Source organism: Lepisosteus platostomus, chromosome 7 (genome assembly GCF_059453375.1).
Source record: "Lepisosteus platostomus isolate fLepPlt1 chromosome 7, fLepPlt1.hap1, whole genome shotgun sequence".
NCBI classification, from domain to species: Eukaryota; Metazoa; Chordata; class Actinopteri; order Semionotiformes; family Lepisosteidae; genus Lepisosteus; species Lepisosteus platostomus.
The window spans coordinates 14,786,304-14,813,842 of NC_142617.1; the positions used below are offsets into that span (position 1 = coordinate 14,786,304).

Here is a 27,539-nt window from a genome sequence, read left to right on the forward strand (position 1 = left end):
GCTTGTCAACAAGATCTAAACAAAATCTCCAAACAGAGTCCCCTGAATCCTGGTTTTGAGAAACCATGTGATGAAGATACACAGAACACTCCTAGTCCCCATCCACAAGTGTTCAGCTAAAATACAAAAAGTCCTACGATTTCCAAGCCATATGATAAGATTGTTGGTTAATGAATAGAGCACTCGGGCTTGCTGATCTATTTTTAATATTTAAAATCTTTAGAATGTCTTCAGTTTCGTTCAGGTAAACGCTGAGAAATAGCCGTTTTTTATTCCCAGTGCTAAAATGGATCTGGGTCCTGGGATAAATTGATAACCTTTAATATCTTCAGAATATCTCGCTGACTTGCAGGCTAAAACTGTAAAAGAAGATACTGTATTAAACGTAAAACCTTAAAATCATAATGTAATAATCTTCCAATTAAAAAGGAAGGGCTCTTCATTATTTGAAAGTAACTTTTCAGGAATGTAATAAAAATGCTAAATAACTAGTAAAGGAGTAAAGCACTTTAAGTCATCAGTTTGCTTCTTGGATTATTTAGCTTTTACAGTAAGTTGCCCAAGCTCAAAGAACAGCTGGAAAAGACATTTTGCAAGAGGGAATGTCAAGATCCAAATCACATTTTTCCAACTTAACAAAAATTCAGAAAATGTGTTTGCTATAACCCTGTTTTCAGGTATGAATTTGAAGACAACTCAGAAGCGTCTTCTAAATAAAAATATTGTTTTTATTTGCTGTGCTTTTCAAGTTTAAATAAATCCCATGGCTACTCATTTCTCCAGTTCCACCTGACACAAAGTTTAATCCCCAAAATCCTGTTAAATGCTTTATAATCTTTGTTTGCGAATGCTTTGCCTGGCTCTAAGCCTAATGCAAACCTCAAATATTTACAGGGGTTGCAAAGTTTGTAAGAGGCCAGTGATAAGTTACCCTCCTCATCTAAGCTTCTGAATTACCAAAGACACATTCCAGCCATGCTTTCAAAAGTTGTTTATCCTGCGATGGAAACCGAAATATGTATATGTTTTTGGCATTTTTTCTAGAGAGTCTAATTTTGTTAAACCAGTGATCGTTACACAATTCAAAATAACAGGGTGATATAAAATTATTGAGACACATGAAAAATCAGAAATCTGTGTACAAGTTCGCCAAAATGCCCTGGTTGCTTACTAAAATGCTAATCAACAGGAGCTGCCCAAGAGATGAGTTACAGTTTAAATGCATGCATAGGATGTAATTGTTATTTCAAATTATCTCTTTTAATACTATGTGCACAGTACCATAGTATCATATTGGAATTGTGCCAAATTCGTAAGAAAAAATATGCTGGTTTTCCAAATTTATGAAACTGATGTGATTTTTCACCTATGTGTACATCAAACAATGTAATCTTAATCTTTTAAATGCAAGATACTGATGCACAGCGGGGTCAGTGTTAGTTATCCTGGTCAACCATCTCTACTGTACACAAAAAAAGGATATTAACATTACCAGTGTCCACTAGGGGGCATGCATTGTGCTACTAGGATATATACTGTAAATCACCAGAACTCCTACTGAGATAGTGCTTTGTGAATTGTACAGTGCCTGTCTATGCAATGTGCCATTTGCATATGTACTACATTCCATTGTTCCAGGGTGCAGTTTTCACTATAAGCCATTAATCTAATAAGTGCTCTCTTTCCACATATCTCTGCACAATATCTATCAAGAGCCTACTTAAAAAGTGTTGCCTTTTCTAGTTATTAAAATAACCCTTAAAAATTATCAAAAACCTTAAGACATTCTTTACATTATTGCATCTCTTTGATCTTTTTGTCTTTTTCCCTTTTTTCCCCACATTTTTATCTTGCATTTCCTGATACAATGAAATTACTGCACTTCTGATCAGGATCCTGTACAAAGTACAGATTCTCACAAACACCAAAAGCAGTTCTTCTTGAAGTCATTCAAAGTTCATGAATTAAATACAGTACTCTACTTAAGGAGTATCTTGTTTGGATTACTGCAAAGAAAAGCTGTTTAATTTACTTTCTCTGATGCGGAAAACCTGTTTCAAATGCAATTGTTGGCATTCCTCCAGAAAAACAGTTCACAGCTGCACAGTGAGTATCCTTACAGAAGAAGAAGCTTTCACACCAGTGGGTTCAAGTCAGTTAGTTTATGATCTGAAGTTTAATATTTATATTAGACATTGTGTACTATGGCGTTTATGCCAAATCTAGCTGTACTGAGGAGTATTTTAAAGAACGGGTTTGTGTAATGTTTTTAAAGACTGGGCATGCGTGTAGCCTGACTATTCCTCGACAGCAAATTAAGAGGTTTTCTTCAATTATCACTGCTGATTCATTTTCTCCACAAAAGGTTTTTGAAACAGGGTTTTCTAACATAATTTGAATGTTAGCAGAAAGTACAGAAATGGGCCAGAATGAATTTTCCTTCCCTCTTCGAGAGCTTTTGGACATTTGGTCACAAAAAAACCAATGGAAACAGGTCAGGCTCCCAAAATAAACACAAGAAGCTGATGCTGGGAAATATGAAAAAGAAAAAAGAAGTCTTCCTTGAAACACTTCAAATTACTGGAATGTCTATGCAGTATGTAGGAAAGCCATTACTCATGCAAATTCTGTGTCTTATCACAATACATTTATCATTACGAATCGTGCAGCTTTCAGTTATGCATTTTGTTTCTTCAAGAGCTGAATTCGTTCTAGAAACACAAGATGTACAGATGTTGAATATCATAAGAATGTGTGGGTGAACACATTTAATGAAAGAGTACTTTCTATGAGTGAAATAGATGGATATATGGATAACTTCAACTACAGTAAACAGTGATTTAACAGCAACCACTTATTTACCGATACACAAATCATTTTCAAGATACAAGCACACCATGGGAAATTGTTGTTTTGCGGTTTCAAGTTGGTGAAAAGTGGTGTTAAAAAAAATGCCATACTGAAATGTCCATTACAGCATGCTAATGGTCAGTTTGTGACTATTGCAACAATCATGGAATGGAGTATCATTTAGGTATTTCCATGCATTGTCTATCATTTAGTAGTGTTCCACATCCACGGGCTGTGTGCTTTCAATCAATCTGATGCTATTAAATGGGCTGAAAACTGCAGATCTGTTCTGTGCATGACATGGAATAATACAGGGCACCGCGAGTAACTCTAGAACAAGAAGGATTGCTGTCCTGTGCATTAAAAAGTAAAGTCGATAACGGAGACTTAAGGCTTAGGAGGTCAGAATTTCTGCAGCATTAACAGCGCTCAGAGGACCCCAGGATGGGATGCTTTTACATTACAGGGTTATAGGTAGGCTGCTACCCATTGCCTGTCCTGCTCCTACTACACTGTAAATGGACACATTAAAAGCACTGAATTATTTCAGACAGTAAAAAAGAAAAATCAAAGATACTTCTGAGCTGTTAACCTGACTGAAAGTGTTGAAAATGTCAATCCAATCCAGTTTTTAAATGTCAACACAGAAGCCAGACCCAGGGGACAGTGATGGAACAGCGATAGGGTCTCAGTAGAGTAAGATTGAGGTCTAACAACAGTAGCCAACTCTGTATCCACAAATATCCTCTCTATAGGGGAGCTGAGCCACTAGGAACCTTCAAAAAAGAAGGTTTGATGGAATTCTGGGATTAATAACTCAATAGTTACTGGATGAGAAAGATGGATCTAGTGGCCTCTTTTCTTTTGTAACTTTTTTTCTTAATACAATGTTCTCATATTCTTCTCACCACAGATTTTTTTGAGGCTCCACTTTTCTCTTACTGTTTTGTTTCACAGTAAAAAAAGTGAACTTATTTTTACAATTTTACAAGATGGGGAGTTGGACGGACTCTGGGTGTAGTAACAAAGAATGGACATAAGTGGAAATCATTTTTAAAAATCATAGGTAAAATGATAAAGATTTACTGTAAAATTTTACATTCATGGTTAAAGATGGGCACTTCGGTTATTTTGAATGGACAGCACACTATGTAGGTATTTTTTTCCAGTTGTATGGTCTGTTGTATAAGTTGTGTGGCATTCCATGGTAGAAGCACCTTCATCACTGTCAACGACCTTTAACATTTCAGATTAGCTTGGCTTTAGAAAACATAAACGAAGCACAAAAAGAAGAAAGCAAGCAGGCTCAGAGAGGTGAATCCACCACTTACCTTATTTTGTTTCAGTGTCGCTCCTGATCCCGCTAAAGGGTAAAAGGAAAAGGAGAAATCATCCGGGTTTCTGCATTTTCCGTCTTGCTTTGCAAAATTGATTTTTTCGCCCAAGGCCTGGTTTGTTACCGTCCCCAGAACGGCAGCAGACTGAAAAAAAACAGCAAGTAATGAAAAGTCAACTGGATGCCCGTCGCTGAAGGAAAACCTCGACAGGACGGAGACTGTAGTGGTGGCAAATCAAACAAGGGAAGCAGAGCCAAAAATCTTGAAAAGCAGAGCTTTTTCTACTTCTTCACATTTACTGTAGTTCTCTTTTATTAGCATTATAAAATACTTTTAAGTTCAAACATTAGAAGTTTCTTCCTGGTCAGTACAGTATTATACACATACTTATGTCTCAGGATACATACTCTTTCCTGACTCTCCAGAGTCAGCTTCAACATGAATTTCTTGCACTGTCCACTCAATACAATATGATAGTTTGCCTGGTTTAGCTGGTCTGATTTGCCTGAAAGTATATTACTCCTGCCAACTGACTACACCACACAACCTTTGTAATGGCACTGAAATCTCCACATGAATACTGATATATGTGCTCTCCTGCCCTGAACACCAAAAAGGACACTATTGTCCCTTGGTACCAATATAGTGCTGTTGGAGGCATGACGCAAGGCATCATGAGAAACTCTTGCTGTAAACAACATGTTTCACAGTCCTAGTGAAACCTGTAGCACAATGGAGGTCTGTCTCAGCTGTTCCTGCGTAGCGTAGAAGGAATGTCCGCCAGTAATGTCTCTCTTAGCACATCAAGCAAATTGGGAGCCTTCATCAACTAAATAAAAGGGCTTATTCGAGATGTTTCTACCATATCCATTACATAATACTATGAGTAATCAAGGCGTTCGTGTCACAGTCAGTGCGCCTGTTATATGTGAATTGGGAAAATCAAATCTCTGTGTCACGAACTTCACTTTCTTAGAACTACTTGCATTATAAATGTTGATCTAAAAGCCTCCATAACATTTTTTTAAAACTGCTGTGATTGTTTTGCAGTGTCAGAAGATTTACTGTACCAGGTTTTATCCTACACAGTATTTTGTACACAGGACCAACTGCAGAACATCTACATATCTTTTGAGTAATTCATCATGAGAACTCTGTATGTGGACAAAGCCCAGTTCATATTGACATTCATAACATTTTATAACCTGAGTTAAAATGAGGCTATGAAAAGGAGTGTGAGTATAAAATCTGCTTCTCTTCCTGGATCAAATTCCCTGTTTCTTCGATTCCAATTACAAACCTATAAACTTTCAAGAATAACTTTAGTGTTGCTTGGAATTGCAAATTAAAGAATAAACAAATGTGGAAGAGTCACATCACCTAATTTAACAGAACCACTACAACAGATAAATTAAAATAAAACATAAAATGAGTCCTTAATTCCAATGGTTGGCAAACTCCCCTGCTAATCACATACTATTTTAGACGACATCTTTACAACTGCTGAAGAAAGAAATACCTCAAATTCAACTGAAAAATACAAAGCCTGACTAAATACATTATGAAAACTAACAAACTAAAAAAAAACTAAAGCTAGTTCATGTCAGAGCTTAAAACTAATTTGAAGTATTTCAGCAAGGTCTCAATGAGGAAGAGGTGATAATTGAGAAAATCAATAATTGAGAATCAAAATGGCAATGTCTATGTTGTAGATGTATAGTTTTTGTGTCTGAATAATAGGGATCAAGCTATGAAAATATGCATCTATGTCCTGTACTTGAAAGTCTTGTCTCAACGGAGACAACTTTACTAGTTCTGTTTTAGGAATCTAGACCCCATTAAACATTCAATTACATATCAAAGGAAGATACAAGCTGGTGGAAGACACTAATCTTTTATTAATAACATTTACAGTCTCCAACTCTTAATAGTCATGTATTTATTCACTTTTATTATACTGAATAATATTTAGCACTTCCTAAATTCAAAATTTAATTGTTTGGCTAAGGGCTACACAATACTTTACACAGTATGATCAAGTCTTATGTTTCACACGTGACTTGTGTGCTGCCAGGATGTACTGTAATTAACCTACAGTACATGTGAAAGGAATTGCTTCTGTTGTCATTATTAATAAGGAGGATGAAAGAAACTGAGGGTGGGAGAAAAACCGAATTATTTCCATGAAACACGCAAACAAATGATAGGGTATGTGCTTAAAGGCAGAGTATAAAGTGAACTCAGGCACAGAATCACCAAAGTCTCAGACCTTAATATGATGTCAAACTTACCATCTCCTTCCGCTGAACTCCAGGAGTGTCAGAGGGTGAGGAGTTACTACTCAGGGCTTCTTCAATATCCAGATTTAGCTGGTCTAGCTTCTTCATGAGCTGTGTCATCGACTCTGACCATGGGGACATGACTGGAGACTCCTGAAAACAGTAAAAGCACCTTTAAGTAAACATGCCCAATACAGCTCTGAAGGATTTGGAATTCTATACGCTTTCCACAGTATTTCTGAAAGAGTTTTGTTTTTGGTAATGGGTTTTCTGTTAACGAGTTTTAATTTGAACTGAAGTGGTTTTTAATAGAGCTGGCATGGTGGCCCAGTAGTTAACGTTGCTGCCTCATTTCAATCCTGAGGCTCTCCAGGATCCAGGTTGGAGCCCCTGACCTACAGGTATAGCACCTACCTGTATATCAGAACTCTCCAAGCCGATGGAGAGATATAAAACCTAACCTCTCCCCTATCACAGAAATATAGCTTGAACACAACAGTGTCAGATTGATGCTTGGTGGTATTATAATGTTCAAAATATTACATTTTTATCTGTAAAATCTGATTTGGACATTAATCATTCAGCATCAGATATTCCCTCAGTGCAGTGTATATTACTGCTAAAGATCATAATATCTCATTTCTCATGTGTCTCCTCTAGGATTCCTTTTGCAGAATATCTGACAGCAGGCATCCCAGTGAAAAAAAACAATATTGAACACAACATCTTTTCAGCATTGGTGTAAGATTCAAAATAAGCATTTATTGGTGTGATTTTCAGGATTTGAAGTTCTAGAGTCAAATATGTTGTTACATCAATAGCATTGATTCTGTTCTGCAGCTGTTCCTTTCTGATGGGTCTCATAGGTACTATGGCCTTATATACTGTAGGTATTGATCTAAACTTGTTGGTACTGTTTTTTTCCTGAATGTGAATAATGCAACAAGGAGTGTACTGAGCAAATGGACATTTGTATCAAAACCAAGCTTTTCTTCATGATGAGGTGCTCATTTCTTATTAATGTGTCAACAACAGCGAAGTGTGAGTACATCAACTGCAGCTGGGTATCAACTGGGTGCTCTCTAAATGCTTTTGAAGATAATTACATTGCTAGTTTTAAGGTTAGCAGAGACTGTAATACTGAGTTAGATGTGTGATTTTTCAAGTTGCTTCTCATTACTCAGGTTATTTGTTGTCATCTACTAAAAAGCCCAGAGAAATCCCCCGTTAACTATTCACACTAGTTCTCCTTGTGGCTCACAGCTTGCCATGAAAAAAAGATTAAAAAAAGATTAAGCATATAGTGAGAAACTTACACTATAAAAATTCAAGAAGGGGTTACTGAATAAGAACATTCACTACCTTCCTTCTCTATATTTTAGACCATGTATAGGCTTTATGAGCATTAGCAATTATAAGTAATAACAGTATTTAACAGATAAGGGGCAAAAACTTTTTGAACTGCATTATCATGAACTGAGTCTTAAGCTATCTCAATAAAGTTCTCTTTTATTCTTCATGGTTTAAATGAGCAGTTTTTACAGCAGGAGTGGCTAAAATGATTCCCGGGAAGTGAGAGTGGAAAATCTGAAACTACTATCCGTACCCTTGGAAGTACAAGATTACAGTATGTTATCAGAAGAAGCTCTTACAGATTGTCCTACCCAGCAAAAACTAACACAATCTACAACAGCAATGCGATAGCTTTAGACAATAGCAGATAGAGCAATAGCACACTGACCCCAAAACTGTGGTATGTGTGAGATGCCCAGCTTAAGGAATTCTTAGCCATTAGCTTTCACTGCAGCCTAAACTGCTACATATATAAATAGATCACTCATACACAGGCATAAGCCCTGTTTGGAAATCCAGAAATTTAGGGTCATACATTTTCAGGATACGCAGTCGGCTAGAAAACCATTAAATTAAAGCCACAGCCATTACTGAAAAGATGTTTATAATCTCAAGAGCTCTGAATTTCTCACAGTGCTTCGCACAACAGCAAGACTTAGGGACATAAAAAAATAGGGACTACAAAGCTATTTGTTCATTTCCTGGAACAAACTGAAGTAAATATATTCCAGGCGCTCAGTGTGACTATTTGTGCCTCAGGGCCGGACAGACTTCTTTCCACTGCATCAAAGCTCCTACTGATTCCTATACAATAATCCTATTGATGAATGTCATCTGTGAGAAAGGCACATTTGTCTTAATAACTTAGCCATAAGGCTCAATGCAATGGGTGTGATCGCTATCTGCTGTGCTCCTGAAATTGCTGGAATGTGGAAATACTGAGTGCTCCAGCACCAATTAAGCTCCAGATATCACAGCTGCCTCTTTCAGAATGAGAAAGCCTCATAACCTGTTTCTTTTTATATATGCAGTATTTGGCCTATAATGAAATCAAATAGCTGTTTGGAGTTCTTAATACTCCACTCTAATTCCCATTTTTGCTGCTGGAATATAATAATTTAAAATCTTTTTTATGTACAGTACGTCTAGATGTTGCTGAGTTTTGGAGTACACATTGGACCTTCAGAGCTTCTTTTAGGTATTAGAGTGCTATGGTGCCGACGTAATGGTGCTCTTAATGTTGTGTATGAGTAAAACAGTGATTAATTTGGTTTTAGGTGTGACAGAGTTAAAAGGCTTGCTTTTCTCATAATCCTCACAACCTAGCTTGAAATCATCCCTCCTTAGCAGTACAAGGAAGGGTGGAGGACCATGCACACTGTCTTCTTACACATGCACTGTCAGAGGCATTTATTCCTTATTCACCTCAGGGCTAGCACACAACCAAAGTAAAAGTATGATCAGCTGATGGGGCAATATTGCTGTCTCTGACATCACTGCAATTGTTCACTAGACAAGTGAAAGGAGTAGGTGCTGTGATGCAAGCTAAGGATAACTGCCTGCATTTGTACAGCACTTTTCATTCCAAAGAATCCCAAAGCCAAGTACATAAAGGAGGGGGATACCACTTCATCCTCCACTGAAGTGCAGCAGCCACCTGGGTAACAGCTATTATGCGCCAACAGTTCCACTACAGAGTAGATCAGATAACAATAACAATTCAGAATTGGATATAGAATGTGAAAGTCCCTTCTTCTTCATTAATGCTGCAGTAATGTGGAATGCACATTTATGCCAAAAGCACTTCAATGACAAGGATGGCTGGATTTTTAGATAAAGCTGACGTGAAAGCCCGATTGTTTTTTTAACACCTTTCCTAATGTTTAAGATTAAGACTTACAGTTACAGTTTTAGGATGCAAAAGAAATCAAAATGGGAACAGAACCATGATTGGGATCAGTAAAAGTGTTATCTGTGCTGATTACAAATTTCAAGTGTTTGTGAATGAGTATCATTCCAGTCCAGGTTATGTAGTTTCCTTAAAATAAAATATTAAAGCTTTTACTGTTTACATTATGATCCTTTACAGCTAGACTGCAACTTTCCCAGCAATTGCACAACAGTCAGGAATTTCGTATTTTACTGGTACATCAGTGTGTAAGAAGAATGCTTTATGTATAATACATACTGTACATCTTTTTAAACAAAAAAAAGTTAAAAAATAACAACCAGTCACACGGACCAACTACAAAGGTTCATAGGGAACGTTTGTGAAATGTAATTCTGAAAATTGTTCCAGAAAAACCTAGTTTTCAGATAAATTATCACAAATTTCTAAATATCTAATTCGGAGATGAGATTTTAAAAAAGCTGTATGAAATAAAGCAAGACTACGAGACCAGGAACGTAAGCTGCATAATAATTCTACAAAGTACCGAGTCGCTCGTATTTGTACACGTAAAGCACCTCTCCCATACAGTATATTTTTGAGTGCAGGTACAGAGATGCAGTCATATGAAGACTGTACTGCCACTGTTTTGGCAAGTAGCAAAGGTATGTGCGTCCACATGATGCTGTTTCAGAATAATCTGTGTGCTCAGCACTGAAAATTTACAACCCATGTGCTCTTAAACGGAATGTCTGGAATTTATCGGTTATAAGACTGGCTCAGTATGAGGCCATGTCCCCCGGTTTACTTCCCTTTTAGTTTCTGAAGAAAATATGAAAATAACTGCCATAACAATATCACTTGTATGAGTCAGCTTATGCGATTCATAAATTAATATGTATTTATAGAAGCAAAAAAAGATTCTAAATGTAACAGGCTAAATATGTCACAAGGCTACACCCCTGCATTTAATCTTTCTAATTATTTTAAATAGAATAAGTCACTGTTTTGGGCAAAGTGACGTTTATCCCTTCAGTGACTGCCATGCCACCCACACAGTGCGCCTGCTCTTCATGAAGCCTATTTTGTCAACGCTGAATGTTTAGACACACAGGAAGAGTCTAGCCGGGTTATTCTGTTAATTCCCAAGGGCAAGAGAGTAGACAATGGGATAGCAACAATTCGCTCACCGACAGTAGATGTCTTCCAAACAAAATACGCGCACAGCCAGTTCTCTGTTTTGTTAAATCTTTAGATGGGTTATGCTTCACACACAAATGAGGTGATTAAAAAACCTAGCAGGACAGTATTTCGGCCTCTGCGCCTCTGAAAAATTGCTGTCCTCGGAGAAGCAAAGCATTGATTCATTAGCCGGCACAAGTCACTTTTAAGGGTCTTTTTTCCCCGTTTCCATCCACAGAGGTTTCGCGTAACGCCGTGCAGCAACGTTGCCATCTGGTGGCGAACATGGATAGCTGTGTCTGGAATGTTCTGCATTGCCACTGAAATACCCTTTTTCGTGTTTTAATTCTGTACGTTTCTGTTACCTCTCTGTAACAAGAGGTTCACATGAATAAAATGTACCATTTTTTTCCTTTTAGGTTCCTGATTTAATCTACAAAGTGCTTCTGTGTATGTGGAGCACACAATCACAGTTACAATGAATGAAATGACATACATTATTGTCTTGTCACTATAACATAGTTTGTTTCCGAAATATACTGATGGAAAAAAGAAATGCAACACCTCCTCCACTCTCTGGCCCTCCCGTCTGCGTGGAACAGGCTGAAGAGTGACTCAGCCATGAAGAGGACCTGATGCCACTGTTGACAAGTCCATCGCAGCCTCTGTGGCCCAAACCAGTCGGGTGTGACGTCTAAGGTGGGAGCAGAGGGCCTCTGACAGGTCACCTTGCTCTAAGGCCAGCAACATGGAGCCTTACTGTCCTGTCACTGATGCTGGCATTGTGTCTGGTGGCAGTTTCAGCAGCAGTACAGGTGGCAGATCTAAACAATCTCTCTGATCAGACCAGTCTGATGTGTCAGTCCTGCTCTGGTGTGGTCACTCAAGGGTGACCGGATCTCAGATGATCATCTGTCCTGCTGGTCTGCTGAAACCTTCTCTGCAGTTGGGACACAGTGTAGTGGCTTACTCCATAGTGTCAGGCAACGCTGGCACATGACATACCTGCCTGCAGCATGCCAATGGCCCTCTCCATTGCTTCTGGTGACATTCAAGGCATTATGGAATGCACAGAAAACTAAGTGTGGCCTTTTTCTTGCAGTGACCTAAGCTCTGAATTAAGGCCTTTTTAAAAGTGACCTGATCAGGCATTGTTCCACCTGGAGCTCGTTGGGTAAAAGTGCACCTAACGAGCTTTCGTGTGATTGGCAAGCTGCAATGCCTGACTGCACAAGCTGTATTGCTGGTCAGAGGGCTTAAAACCAATTGACAACTTTTTGTGAAAGTACATAAACTGTAACTATAGTATTATCATTCCAGAAAATGTTGTGTTTCTTTTTTCCATCTGTATATTTAGAAAGCAGGGAGAACCTTCATTCAGAAAGCCATAAAGCTGCCAAGACATAAAAATCAGCAAATATTTTCTTAGGAACTCATGGAATGTAAATTAGAGAATCAAAGATTAAAATTAGAGCAAGGATTCCACTTTATCAGACGTTACTTTGGGGACATACAGTTAAAAGAACAAACTATTAATTTTCCTTAGCGACAGCTTAAAGCTTCAAACGCAAAGCACGCCAGAGCTAATTTAACAAAATTGGAGTTTCCTTCCTCGTGTCCACGTGCTTTCTTTGACCCATTCAAGCCTGTGGTTTGCCATTTTGATTGGCTTTTCAGCACATTTGTATAAATGGGATGAATAAACACACTGATGCTTGGGTCGGATAAGTGGGATAGATAAACACAGGATACCCTAAACTATATGTGCACAATAAAAAACAGCAAGAACTATTAGTGGACAAGTATTAATTAGCTAAGGGCTGTTTTCTCTCTGATTCGTGTAAACTTGTCAATGTTCCTCTTAGGCAGCTGTGAAACACGCAAAGCTATAAATTTAGTTTATCATCGCTGGGGCCTTAAGAGTGACAGAAGATTTACAGCTTTGGAATGCTGAGCTTTTGAGAACCCTACAAGATGAATTTATAAAGAACATACCTCCATTTGTTTATGAAAAGGGGGTAATTATGGGCAATTTGGAAAATGTGACAGCTCCTGTAGCAATGTAAAAAACAAGGAGTCTGTTAAAAGAAACTGGTGAGCAGAAGTTTTCTCTTGCATTAAAATGACAATCCAGGAGAGAAAATATGAAATGGTTTGTGCTTTTATGTTCTTAAAACTGCTCCGGGTTCACTTCAGTTTCTGGTTTTACTGTACATCAGGCTTGGGGGGAACAATTTGCTAATTAATGCTGGATTATGTTAATCTGTTAAATCCCTCAAGACACAGCCTCTCCTACAAATTCAGATGTAAAGAAAGCAATATAATTCCATTACTTCAGAATGAAACTTTTTCATATGCATTATTTGTGACGATCTGCACTGCTACCTAGTAGCTCTTCAACTGGGGAAAAGAGGACCAGCCCAGAAAACAAGAGACCGCTTATTCTAGAGACAAGCATGAATGTACAAGCAGGGATGTGCTTAAAGCCAGTTTAAAGTCCAACTCAAGTCAAAATTCGGACTAGTAAAATATTTCCACTTTGTTTTTCACTTTCATGATTTTGAAAGAGGTTTTACTTTAATTTTACTCCACGTTTATAATAAGAATCATCTCATGCTGATTCAAATAAAATCACCTATAGAGTCAATTATTTATAAAACGGCTGTGGACCACACGAAACAGAAAGGCACAGAATTTAGTTTCCTGTTTTTAACACCACCTCATTGAGATTAAGGTGCTAGGACTGCTGTTTTCCATCTATTGGAAGGTAGAATAAACTCAGATATAAAATGTTGTAGCAAACCAATTGAAATCGGAAAGATTCTCCAATGGCTTAAAAAGCTTCCCAGGGGGAATACACTGCAGTATGTATGAAACTGCATTGGTTCAAATTCCTCTATAATACAACTCAGTTTTATTTCTAAGATCAAACTCAAGAGGCTGTACAATAATGCCCTGAATGCACATGTCATATTTTTCATTAAAAAACAGTAAACTGCTTCAGAGAACCACACTACATTATACATTATCAGATACAAGTAAAATGGTTAGGCCCTGAGGCAAGTTTTAGAAGTGCCCACAGTTCCAGAGAAATTCACATTCACAGATGTGGTGCCACACAAGAAGAATCTCTGTCACCCGTTCTGTAGAGTCTGGTCTTTATAAGAAGGCCTGAACTAATTGATCTCAAGTTCATGCAATAAGCTTTTATGATAACCTAGAGCAAAAAGCCTTTTGGTCCATCCTAAATGTCACATGAAGTCAGTGCCATTTACTGAGCATGGGAATTAAATGCAAATTCAGTGTAGTTTTAATTAGCACACAAGCTGCAGAATTCTGGAAATCTGTTGTTTTACCTCGTCCGGGTTGTGCAGCTCTGCTGTGCCCATGGTGGCGATTCTTGTTATATTTTGTTATATCCAAGGTGAGGGAATGTGTGTTATTTGCGTACCCTGGGTTACAACTTAATGTAAGGAATAGGTCCTGATAGCATCCCAAAGATGCCCCATTCGTAGCCTAATCATGCCCAACCTCTGTGAGATGCCCTGCCAATAGGGAATGCCATTCTCTTAGAAGAGAAAGAGAATCAAGGCAAAGAACAAACTGAGCACTGGTTCAAGTGCCTCCAGCTATTGTAGTTAGCCTGATCTGTCTGTTTATTTGGTTCCTATTCAGTGCCTTGCAAAAGTATTCACTCCCCCTTTTCACATTTTATTGTGTTACAGCATGGAACCATGATGTATTTAACTGAGAATTTTTGCTACTCATCAACGCAAAGTACTCTATAATGTCAAAGTGAAAAAAAAATCCAGACATTTTACTAAATTAATTAAAAATAAAATAAACAGTACACTATACACTGTACATCTAAGGGATATTGTGTTCAAAAAGTAATTTCTCAGATGTTCTAATGAAAAACAGCTACAGTATGTAGATTATTTCTTGTGTGGGTCCACAGTTAAAATGTTGTTTTTTCCTTTTCAGCATTGAATTAATTACCATTTGTTCCTTTGAAACTCCCAGTTATTAATACTATGACTACTACTACTACTACTTCTACTACTACTACTACTACTACTACTACTAAGAAGCATTAGCATAGGCTCTCACACGACAACAAAGAACATGGTTTCATCACTGTGCACTAATTTTTGGTCTGTAAGTTGTGGGTTAATGGTTCACTTTCAGATCACTTTCTCCTGTTTAATAGCACAGCACGTGTGCTGTGTCAGACCTTGACGACAGAGGATATGGTGTATCTATCATTATGCAGGCCCCATCAAAACACAGGACCTGCAGAGATGTGCACTGAGTGTTCATCTGGAAAATTCTCTGAACTAAAACAAAGCACCAACACAAGTGCAATGGAAACATGTGGATGAGTCTTCCATTAAAGACACTGGCACAATTAAAAGTCACTTCTCTCAGGCTTCCTTCTTATTATATTATTCATATAATTAAAACTCTGTTCAGTAGCGGGGCATGGGAAAGGCTCCAGTCATATTTGTCAGCTGAACAAACATTGCATTCATTTTCCAGATACTGGCTTGCTCCAGGGAGAAGTACATGTTATCTATGTGGTTGTTTGCTTATTGCAGAAATATGCCCTTTGTAAAACAGAACCTTGTGCAATTTATCAATAAAGTAGGATGGGCACATGCAAAAATACAATTATCAAAAGGAAAAGCACAGCCTCAGAGTATTTTGTCTTTTCACAAATGAACTAATTTATTATTCCTGAAAGTCAGATTATGCCCTAAACAGCTGATCTGAAACAAAACATACTGTATCTTTCTTTCCTTAGATAAGATTTCACATTTAATGGAGAAGAACTTCATCACATTACTGATTTAAATTCTAATGTGGCTCACTTCTGCCTTAAGAAATTGTTTTTGTTCACTATAGAGGGGAGCTTGATGTAGGTTATCAATAAGGAAAAGCGGTTATTTAAAAAATAAACTTGTTACCTGGTTTGGTGTAGTCAGCTAGAACACAGATTTAATACCTAATAAGATCTCAATTAAGGTTACCTTTGCTCTACTAGACCATGTTGCCATTTTCTTTGCTGAGAGTAGTCGAAGAGATCTGGTTAAGCACGCTGTTACTTCAACTAAAGTGTCCATTAAGTGAATAAATTGACAGCTCAGAAAGAATGAAAATCAGAAGCTACAGGGGTCTTCCCAGACAGAGAGGAGACAAATATGATTCTGCTCTTGTTTTGCTCTATTTGCATTGTGGTTTAACAAAGCTGAAAGGTATGACACAATTAATATGGGAAAGCTTCATGAGTGCAGTGTTCTGCTGCAGGAGAAAATGAACTACTCTTTTTTTAACAAGATCACAATATAACAGCTAATAAACTCAGATTACACATGGAAGAGGAGGCACATTGATCCAAGAATCCCACCCAGTTCTTTCTTCAAGGATCCCCAGGGATCAGATCCCACAGTATGTCTGAAAAGTGTTACCAGACACCCACAACTCTCTATGTAGACCTAGAGTGACAGAGAATGTCAATTCTTAATGTCCAGATATAACCGTGTTATGTCACTGATTGTACTGCTTTTTTAAAATTTAATTTGCTTTAGCATGGTTCTCCAGACCTCATGCTGTTCAATACCTCTGCCTTAGCATGCTCCTGTTTTGATTTTTCTGCTCTTGTACTAGACCATAACTCAGTAGTTCTTATCTTGATTTGCCAGAGTGAGCTTTCATAAGGGACAGCACATGCACATGTTCTATGTCTAGTTGTTAACCCCCCACACTGCAACCTAGGGGTAAGTGTTAACGCCATCATTAACTAACACAAAGGTCCCTGTCCAAGAGTTAGTTGATAACAGCATTGTGTGCAGAAGCATAGTCTTGGTTGTTGAATGTTCAGCTTTTTGTCTTAAGACAGGCTTCTGGGATTCCTCGAATTCCTAGACCTCTTACCCAAACATTGTTTTTTTTAATAAGTTTGTTTGTACTGTACGTACCGTAAACACTGTCCCTTTTCTTTCTTTTTCTTTTCTTTAGTTCATAGTTTATCTGAATCACAAGATCTCTTGCAACATTGAACACTATGGGAATCAGAAATAGCTTTACTGGTTTTTAGCACTCTCACAGAGAAAATTCACAGAGCTAAACTGAAGAGAGTGAACTCAGCAGTACAGGCTTGTTCTCCATTTCTCATACAATTGCGCTGTAGGAGTGACCTGCACAAAGGTGGCGAAAAGGTCATGTGGGGGTTATTAGGGGATGGAAAGATGTCACAAATCTACTTTGTTTGACTTGTCCAACAAAAGTGTATCCTCCTTAATGGAACAGTATGTTCTGTGCTCCAAGGCTCCCTGAAGCACACTTTGTCCAAACACAATTTGGTATGTGAAAGGGGGAGAAACAAATATGTAGTGGTTCCCCTCTTGAAAGAAGATCAACAGTAGGTACTTGAAAACAGCCGTGACAAGACAGTCATTTGTGTAATTTAACATTTGGAACATTAACATGCTTACATCACGATTGTCTTTCCACAATATCACTGATATTCCAGAATAGAGGAAAAAATGTTCCATGCAGATGAAGATGACTTTATGAAAAAATAAATAGTGTCCTCAGAGTATGGAACAACAAACAGGTGCAGCTACTCATCTTGATACTTGACGTTTTATTCAAGTATTCTTCATACTAAGGAATGAACATCAGTGACCAAAAAAAAAAACAGTTAAAAATAAGTAGTTTTCCTTTCCATAAGAATACTTTATGGTATCTTATATTTTTCCTCACTGTAAAATATGTTTCATTTTAAATGTACATCTTAGAAATAAATATACTCAGCCCACAGCATTACAAGCTCCTGCATAAAAATGGAACCATTTTTCCCATACACTCTGGTACTGTTAGTCCAACAAAGCTTCCATTTCAGGATCTTTGAAGAGGGTTTATGTAAATCCTAGTTATCAGTTATGTGCAATTGACCAATGTAATTTGGAGTAAAACTTGTTCTTTATTTGCTTTTTACCTATCAATGTGAGCTTTTACCGTATCATTCACCTGTCCTGTAACTCAAAATTAGGTTCTCACCTCTGAGACATTGTGTTCTGCTTCAGGACTGCTGCTGTTTTTTCTGGTCAAATCCAGGTGCTGCCAAGTCTCTGCATACACAGCATCCACACCCTTCTTTTTCTCCCTGCTCCGTCCCACGGACCTCCTGTATCGGCTAACGAGAAACTCCCTGTAGTGCAGGAGCTCTGGGAAAACATCATCGTTGTCGTCATCTTCAGAGGAACAGGAGTCGGCGTCCGAGCCCTCATTGATGAAGAGCTCGTTGCTGCTGCTGGAGAAGCAGCTGCTGGGGAATTTGTAATCGGAGAAGGTGATGGAGCTGGGTTTGTGCTTGACAATCCTGGGCTGTTCCCCTGGCTTGCTCGAAGAGCCGCATGCAGGAGAACTCCTTCCTTCATGGACTGAGGAGCAATCCGGCTCCTCTTCACAGCTGGGAACGGGCAGCAGGTCCTTAAAGTTGCTTCCATCTGAATCCACACATGGTGTACCCTCCTTCAGCTCCAGGTGGTTAGGTGTGTGAAAGCCAACACCTGGATTACCCCCTGCCTCATTTTCAGAGAGATGACAAGCGTTGCATTGGTTGTCATATTCCCCTAGTATTGTTCCACTTTCGGACAAATGATGACCTACCCTGCTGTCTCTAAATTCCTGAGCACTGAAGGTCATGGGTGACAAGGATGGTGATGACAATGAATCCTCCCGAACAGATGCAGGTTCCATCCCGTTGTCTAGATCTTGGCTACAATCACAAGGTGAATCCATAGCCCTCTATTCCTGAGGCTTGGCTCAGCCATCTTTTTCTTGGTTTCAGTTAAAAGGTTCCCTGATGTTCCACTGTTTCTGAAGAGTCTCAGGCATGTTCATATTACTTCACCCCATTCATTTTACCAGCACCAGCTAAGTGCTGAAAGAAAACACAAAAACTGAATCAATACTGGCTAAATCACCTATTACATCATTTGTACATCTGATGACTCCGAACAAATGAGCAACACAACCTACAGTACCAACGTTTTCTTGAAAATGCAAGAATTTCAAAGACCTGTTAGATCTTATATTACATGAATGCATTTTCGACTTATAGCATTTTCTAGGTTCACGTGCTTTCATTAACACATTCACAGAACTGCTCCTGCCACTACCAAACTGAATTTGGAAAGTCTGATTTATTTCAAGGCCCATGGCGCTTTAGACTTTGGAATGGGAGAGCGCATGTGCTTGAGATGCAAGACTGTCATTCGCACAGCAGGTTTGTGTTTCTGTTTCTTCTCGCTTCAAAAAAGAGTGCTGTAAGTTGACTGTCTAAACCCCACCCCCCCATCACCACCATCTCCTGTATACTGATGCTCAACTGAAAGGACAGTGAGATTTTGACACCTGGTTAAGGTCTGCCTTGTCATGTCTGGATCTGTTTTAGACACAATCTCACTGACATCACTGAACACAAGAATCTGTAACTACAGCACTGGTCAGTGATTTACTTTTAGCTGTGCTATTCATCAGTCACAAAAGTGTTCCGTGCATACTGTGTTTAAAGTCGGCTCACCCCGTCATTAACCCTGAATTTAAGAACCCACGTTTATTTGGCTTTTGATTCTTCCCTTGAAATGGAAAAACCGATGCATTCTTTTGCACGTTGCAAATGAAGCTACAACATGAACTATTATTTTTTTACAGGAACAAAAACAATCACTTTCCTCAGGCAATGTTCCCATTATGGCCCTTAGAAGGTATCTCTTAAAGACAACAGGATAGCACAAATGAAAAGTTTTAGTTAAAGGAGACATGCAAAATTGCAGCAGCTTGTTTTGTAATAGAAAATTCTCCCCAGAGGTACCATTCACAAAACCTTAATTCACACATTTCTCACACACTTCATTCACTCCACGTCTGCAGAGAGTTTTGCATGTTATACAGCGCCTTTTTTTTTTACAAGGAACATTTGTGTCCACATATCTTGGTGAAAAAAAAAAGCCTTTAAATGCTGAGGAATGGTGAACAAAAACTGGCTTGGTGTTAAAGACAACGTGAGATTTCTCATTTGTTGTAACAAATGTGCACATTTTTATCAAGCACTTGACCCTTAATGTTCATGGTGCAGGGCTCATTCACCTCGGTGCTCAGCTATGCCGTGAAATTAACACACTTTCTAGTTAAGATATGTGAATGCTTGAGGGAAAAAAGGAAAACATGCACCTGTACTAATGATAAGAATTGGCGCTAACCTTCAGAACATGATAAGAATAGTCTTAGTCACGATTCAAGGATTTTCCCTTTTCTTAAAAGCCGAAAAGAAAAACAACGTATCAACTGCAACATTACAGACACTTTTCTTCATTTAAGATGGACAGAAACACAGTCATTATTAAGGGATTATGTTTTCTTAAAAAAACACACACATGCAGTTAAAACAGAAAAAGTAACAGCACCAGAAACATGGCTCGTTGCATTAGTTAGAATCTTCTTGAATTCTTGAATTATATAGTTTGGATTTGCAATCATAAAAATAAACACACAAGTGTTAGGGACAACCGTATTATGCCCCACTGCCACAACAGTCAAAGTCACATCCAGTATACAACTTTAGGTTTATCATTCAGCTTCATAAGAAATACAGTCTTTTAGCCTCTGAAACAGCTTTGGAAGCCTTAGTGATGAAAGAATCTCTATTGATGATTTATTAATAATATAATTAATATAATTGTAATTATAATATATATATTATTAATAATATAAAGTATTTTCTTTAATTGTGTGTAATCTTACAAGGTAAAATATTGTTCTTTATGAAAGAAGAGTCATTTTTGTGTATGCTTTCAGAAAACAAATGCCCTCCTTTCAGAACTGATAAAACTGGTCTAAATAAATATAGGCTCGTCCTTTCTGTTTATAACTTTCCTGCAGGTATTGAAACAGGTAAGAGAGCACAACAAAAGCCAGTTTCCTAGGATATCTAGCTGTGAGGAAGAAAAAATAAAATTCAGAATTAACCAAAACTCTATGGTTAACCACCAAACTCTTTCAAGGTATAATAAGCAGACATCAAAGGGAAATTAGACAGTTCAATTCTCATTCTCTCAGATCTGTTATCTATTACATTTTATTTAAATTTAAAAGACTAAACGACTAAAGAGCAAAACCAAATGGATAAACATAAAGAAGCACAGAAAAAAGAAATGGACATGATGCACAGACTCATGGCAGCTGAGGTATTTATTGATGGATCAGAGTTACTTTGAGGAGGGGGAAGGTTGGGAATCAGGGAGATTTCATAATAGAAATAGAATAAAGTTGGGAAGCAGTTTTCTTGGGTAAAGTCATTCTCACTCTTCATTCTTATTTCTTTAAATCAGCTGTGAAAGAGAGGAGCTATTAAATATGTAACAATAGGCGTATAAACGTGATAAAAAAGAAAATGGAAATTTGATTTATTCATGGTTTAGTTTGGTGAACAGTTTACATTTTTCAAATAAGACATTTACTACAATTATTAATTCAGCTTCAATGTTATAAACGTACCGTTAGAATGTGATCCTAATCATTATTTTTTTTAATACAAGTATTTTAGTATTAAGGAGGACTTTTTTACTTAAAATATATATATATACATTTATAAAAATATGTATATAACTTTATATAACAAATTGCAGACTGCTGACCTTTGCTTTCCTGGAATATTTGTACTGATTGTTCCCTTACTTCAGAAAGTAATATTATTTTCTTGTGTAATAAAATAGAATTTCTGCATTTTTTATGTTGATAATCTATAATTAAAACAAACGCATGAGAAGAAAAGGGTGAGATGTACTTTTAGTCACATTAAAACAAGAATTAATTGAAAAGAACATTGACCATTGATTGCAGCCAAACTAAACTATTTAAACTAGAAATATACAAGTACACCCTCAAAAGATGGAAATACAATATATTTGCGGTTATATCTTTCTTCCCTTTCTAAACTCACCTCCAGCAACCCATTGATCTCCACCCATCTATTCATTTTCTAACCACTTCTTCCAAGTTGTGGGGGAGCCGGAGCCTATCCCAGCAAGCAACTGGCACAAGGCATAACACACCCTGGATGGGACATCGCAGGGTAGACACACAAACACACACACACTCATATCAGGGCACCCACTGATAACTACTTACAAAAAGCAATTTCAGTTCATATATAAACGTTTTTTAACATTAGAAAATGTGAGTTAGCAGCTATCCAATGCATTTTTTGGAGTACCAAACCGTTAAATTGTTCTCCTGTAGCCTTTGAGTATTTTAAACCCATTGTAGTTTGTTGAAAATCGATATTGACTTCTTGATACTTGAGTTGATGACGATATTGTTTCCCCACACTAAGCATTTCTGAAACATGCAGAAAGCATAGAATTTGAAAACGAATGCATACGTCTATATGGTATATCCCAAATTAAATAGTAAAATATCAAAATTCAATGTTCCATATAAATAACAATTAGCAACAAAAAAACAAGAACATTTTTAATTAATATGAGAAGCATGTGCCTTGAATTTACTACAGTTAAAATTCAAATACTTTATTCTTACCTGCTCTGCTCAATCTTCTTCTGAGGATTAGCGACAAAAAGGGGGCATTCATTAAAGAAGTCTAGTTTAAGTTGAACGCTTTCTAATAATATTGTCGGCTCCAAAATCCACAGAAATATACAATATAAATAATGTACAGGAAAAACTCAATTTGTACAAGACCACAGCTGTCAGAAATTTGTTCTAAGGGATCTGTTTACTGCGTTAAGGACTAAAAACACCTGTGATGATAAACAAGTCCTAAGACGCAAAAATAGAAGAGTTACAACACAACAGCACAACAGTGCTGTAGCAAAAAGAAAAAAAAACCTGTTGCGTAGAATATTTTTCATGAATCTCCTTCATGCATTGCTTTGCTTTTTATTGAAGGCAAGCCGTCAAAAGTGATTTTCTGGTTACAGCTTCTGCTCTCAGTAAGAACCAGAAAAAAAAAACTGTCTCTGTCAAAATGCGCTGAGCGCTTCTCTCGTTGAGCGCGTTTCAAGCAGCTTTCCTACCGCAGGAGAGGGCTGTCACCAGAACTATGCGTAGAGATCCCTAGAGGCCAGCCCAGTGCAGACGTTGGCTAGGAGTGACTAAACCATTCAGAATATGTGCGAGTGTGAGTGTGTGAGGAAGGGAGGGGGGAGGATGTGGATGAGAAATATAAGGGCGGGGGGTTGGAAGAGAGAGCGAAGCAGTGTGCAGGATAAAGACACGGTTTTCCTCCAGTGAGAAAATAAACGGGCAATGTTATACATACAGAGTGAGCTCTTGAATTTTGGGTGTACAGAGGGCCCTCATTCGGCCTCATTTCATCACCTGAAGCACCTGGTGTCAACCTTAAGACTAAGCTTTGATTAGTGAAGAAAGGTTGTTGCCGTCAGTGTGGGTGCGTTTCTGCCGCCGGGAATTATTTTCTCCCTTGTAACCCTTTCGGTTCAGTTTCAACGGCAACTCCCGAGTAACGAGCTTCACCTGTTATCCCCTGTAGCGCCTGCATGCGCTCCAAAGTAGAGGTCAGAGTCAAAAGACAAGTCTGAGGTTTGGCGAAACAAAAAAAAAAACAGTCAAAAGAAAAATCTCAGAACAGAATTCTTTGGTTTCGCTGTGCAAAACTAAGTCTTTCTTAGTGAAAGATAAGAATGTATCAGCCCAGGGCTATATTTTCTGAAACAGACTTACTGTTTGGATAAACAAATTCTAGAATAGTGTATTTTTCAATCATACTGTATCTGCAGTGCAATCACACAGAAACCGAGTGGTTTCCAGCAAAATATTTGTCTTTTTTGTTTGCTTTTTCAAAACAATCAAAAGTTTTGCACAATTGAACAGAACATAAAGCATAGTGGAAGCAAAAAAAACGTAAATTCATTCAAGTAAAAACAAATTAAGTGTTGGGTTATACTTCAGCAGTAAGAGCTAAAGATAACCTTTATGATTGTTACTTATAAGCAGGAAAAAATGAAGTCTATTTAGAATAAGAAACATTTAGAAATGAATGCAACACAGATTAAAACTTTATGTTTGAATAAGAAATTAATGTTATGTGTATTCTTTGTAGCAAGGACAATGCTTATTTATTATCTATGATAATCAGCCATTTAAAAAATCCAGAGAGTTTATTTTGAATATGCAGGTTTCTCCAATCTATGTTTCCCTCCCCGGTTGTCAGTGTAGTTGTGACAGCGTGGTGCAGTCGTGTGAAATCCTACTGTTATAAAGGGACAGTTAACATTTGTATAATGGTGCATCTACTGTAAGTGCCAGGCTTTTTTACAGCTGCTGATGCTGTCAGAAAAGCAGGGAGCTATCTTTACTTTTTCACAAATGACTATGTTTTTCATTCAGCAGATTCCCTGGGCCTGTTTTTCTATCAAATAAACAACTATGTATAAAGAGAAATGTGTCCACTTTCATAGTTAGCAGAGCGTTTACGGCCCCAGCTGAAATTAGCCATCTGTTCAGATAAAGGCTGCCATTCACACAACTGAGTGAATTGTCCAATGTGTTCCTTAAGCTGTTCTGGAAGGGTTCCAGCAAAGCTACAATTCTGAATTATCAAAAATGGTTCATAAGAATACATTGATCAAGCTGATATTGCCTTTATTTGTTTTCTGAATGCAGTTAAAACAGGAATGTATGTACAGTACCTGGTTTTTGTGCAAGGCAATTGTAAAAGGAAGGACAAGGGATGAATGAGACAGGTTGAGATGCAATGAAAGAAATTTGAACAATTTAACCTCTGGCTTTAACCTGGGTGCCCCATATTGACCTCTTTGATCTTTTTCTGCGGGAGTAACAATCATCTTTTTCATCGGGGAGTCTTTGGACTGTTAAGTGAGGTTTATACGCCATTTACTTGATTTTTTTGCAGGTGTTAATTACTATAAGACAACATCACTCCAGATCTTAAACAGATAATCCACTCCATACAAAAAGGAGTTTGTAACTTTAGTCTGTTAATCATATTGCTTTGAAAACTGCTTTGAGTTATTGATCCTTCTGGTTTTTGTGTTCTTTCTTGCAGCTATAGGAATGCCTTGTACATTTAAGGCTCTAGATGAATTCGCTTTAATCTTAAAAAAAGCAGCCATATGTTTTATACCAAATGAATGTGCTCATTCACACTGTTATAAAGGCAATGGAAGTGCAAACACTGATACCAAGCAAGGACATCAAAAGACTGCATTCAGTTCAATAGAAATTCTCAGAGCAGAGGAATAGTTTAATCTAAAGCATACTTCCCCACTATCTAAGTGATAGGATAATAGTGCCCTTTTTGTTTCCAATTTGCATCAACAATGCTCCACACTATTCTGGTAAGGACTAAGCAACTGCATGGAGATTTTCTTTAAAAGAAGTGGTTCTGCAGCTAATACATTTATGAAAAATACTTTTTTTTAAACAGGTCTCCATTACGTCCTTAGGAGCCAATCGGATTCATAAACAGCCACCCAGCAATGAGGCTACTAGATTTTGAATACACCAAGTTTTATTTTATAATATGACTTAGTACATAACCATCTTCAGAATATATTTAATAGTGCTCCTAAAGATGCCAATGTCTCACTCAGACAGAACAGCACAGTGCAAATGCTCTCTTATATGTTTTAATCCTTCTATTTAACCCAATCAGTCAATTCAGAACAAATTCTTAATTACAATGAAGAGCACCCATTTGTGCAGACAGGCATTTAGTAGAGTGAAAAATATCCCTCTGGGGTATAGCAGCAGAATTCTGTTAGAGTTTTGAACCTACTGTATAACCCTCCAGCCTGAAGTCCAGAGTCATAACTACCTGTACACACAGCTGCCTTGGGTGTTGTAGTTAATTATTTAGATACATTTTTTTAATTATCATTAATGGCTTCCACATCACAGCAATGCAGTATTCTTAATACTGATTAAACCCTGGGTACTACAGTAGCATTAACAGAGTTAATATTTACTCTGAAACGCTTCCACAGCATTCATATTACAAAGAAGACTTTCAAAAAATGTTAAAATCAATTAATGTTAGTATTTATGTGGTTGTGTTAGTATTCCACAGTGGAATTGGGATTTATGGCCTTAGTTCCATTAGAAAACAAGAAATTGAATATTTAATCAATAACAGATTAATTATCTTTTAAGTCCGTAAGGGAAGTTTGTACTTTTTCAAAGTTGTCTTGAAATTCAGTGGCTCACAGAGAAAGATGACCTAATTGATCTCATGTGGTTTCTCAATCAGTGTCTTTCTGGTGTCATTCTGAAATGTCAGAATCAAAGTCTATGTTGTAATATAATATATAATATAATAACAGGAAGCAGGAATAGTCTAATAAATAATTTCAGTGCTTCCATATATGAATCTTCTTAGAATTGTGTTGAAGCTTCTTCAAAATGTAACCATTAACAGAACAATTTGAAACACCTTTTTGATACCATTTTTAGGAAATTGTTTGATTAATTGTTAAACTAAATAGCATCTTGGATTAAATGAAGCATAAATAGTGCTTTGGAATGCAATAAATCATAAGTCTACTGTTTGTCAAATAGTGATTTATTACGGAGTCCTAAATGCTGTCTTAGGGCTAATTTAATTGATTGGGTGCAAAGATCACATTAATAAAAGTGCAATAGCATTGGCACCTAAATGTTTCACTCACTAAACTCGAAATTGTAAGGCTATAATAGTAAATACTTATTCCTGCTACATTTATTGATCATGCCTCCCTGATTTCTAATTTATGACAGTATGGAGTTCATTAACAATATGTTTGCATATCATATTATTGTAATTATGAAAATTAAAATGGAGATTTCTGATGGACCAATAAAAGCTTAATTAAGACAGCTTTCAAAGCTGACTTTTGTAAGTGAATGGGAGGTACAGATAGGAGCTGCTAAGTGATGAAAATGACTAAAAATGAATGAAGATCATGCAGTCAAATGCTACATAATGCATAGAAAGATCTCTGTTAAGATAGAAATGTGAACTGGTTGGATATCTTCCTGACTGTTTAGAATATCATATGGTGCTCAACGTACAGTCCTTATAATGGGGTGAATTGAACAGACGAAAGCAGCCATTATAGATTCATTCTGTGAGGTTACTGGGCCAGTAAGAGAAACACTCATTAAACAGTATCCATTTTTAGGAAGTGACTTAAGGGAACAGTGTGCTCACTTCTGTTATTACACTCATTTGGTTACAAGTGAAGACATTCTGATAACGCGCCTGCATAAACTGCATCACAAGCTATCAAGTAAACAGTCCATTACTTTCATTTTGGCTCACATAAAGCTGGTGTGTTCCTCACTATCTTCCCAGCTGTCATGAAAATTAAACACCTGTTGAAATCAAATTGTAATTCTAAACATAACTGTCATCATTTCATCATAGACAAGTACATGTGTGCAGTGAGGTTATGCACTTATCCATAAAGTCCATTTATAAAACAACAACAGCCGCAACAACATAACAATTAATAAAATACAGAGGTCAGGGAAGATCTGTCTTCCTTGAAACAACCTTCAAAACACCTTTCAGGGCAAAATCTGACGTAAAAAAATAACCAG

At 37.4% G+C, this 27,539-nt stretch overlaps 1 protein-coding gene across 1 annotated transcript in view; it reads right to left on the minus strand.

The window, feature by feature from the left end:
• LOC148658357 (stAR-related lipid transfer protein 13-like) overlaps window positions 1-23,070 on the minus strand; it is a 129,675-nt gene extending 106,605 nt beyond the window's left edge. The window contains exons 1-4 of the mRNA XM_088639426.1: window positions 22,497-23,070; window positions 17,952-18,837; window positions 6,479-6,619; window positions 4,182-4,331 (exon numbers count right to left, since the gene is read on the minus strand). Coding sequence (XP_088495552.1) covers window positions 4,182-4,331; window positions 6,479-6,619; window positions 17,952-18,695 — 1,035 coding nt within the window. The 5' untranslated portion in view covers window positions 18,696-18,837; window positions 22,497-23,070. The remainder of the gene's footprint in view (window positions 1-4,181; window positions 4,332-6,478; window positions 6,620-17,951; window positions 18,838-22,496) is intronic.
• Between the last annotated feature and the right edge of the window lie 4,469 nt (window positions 23,071-27,539).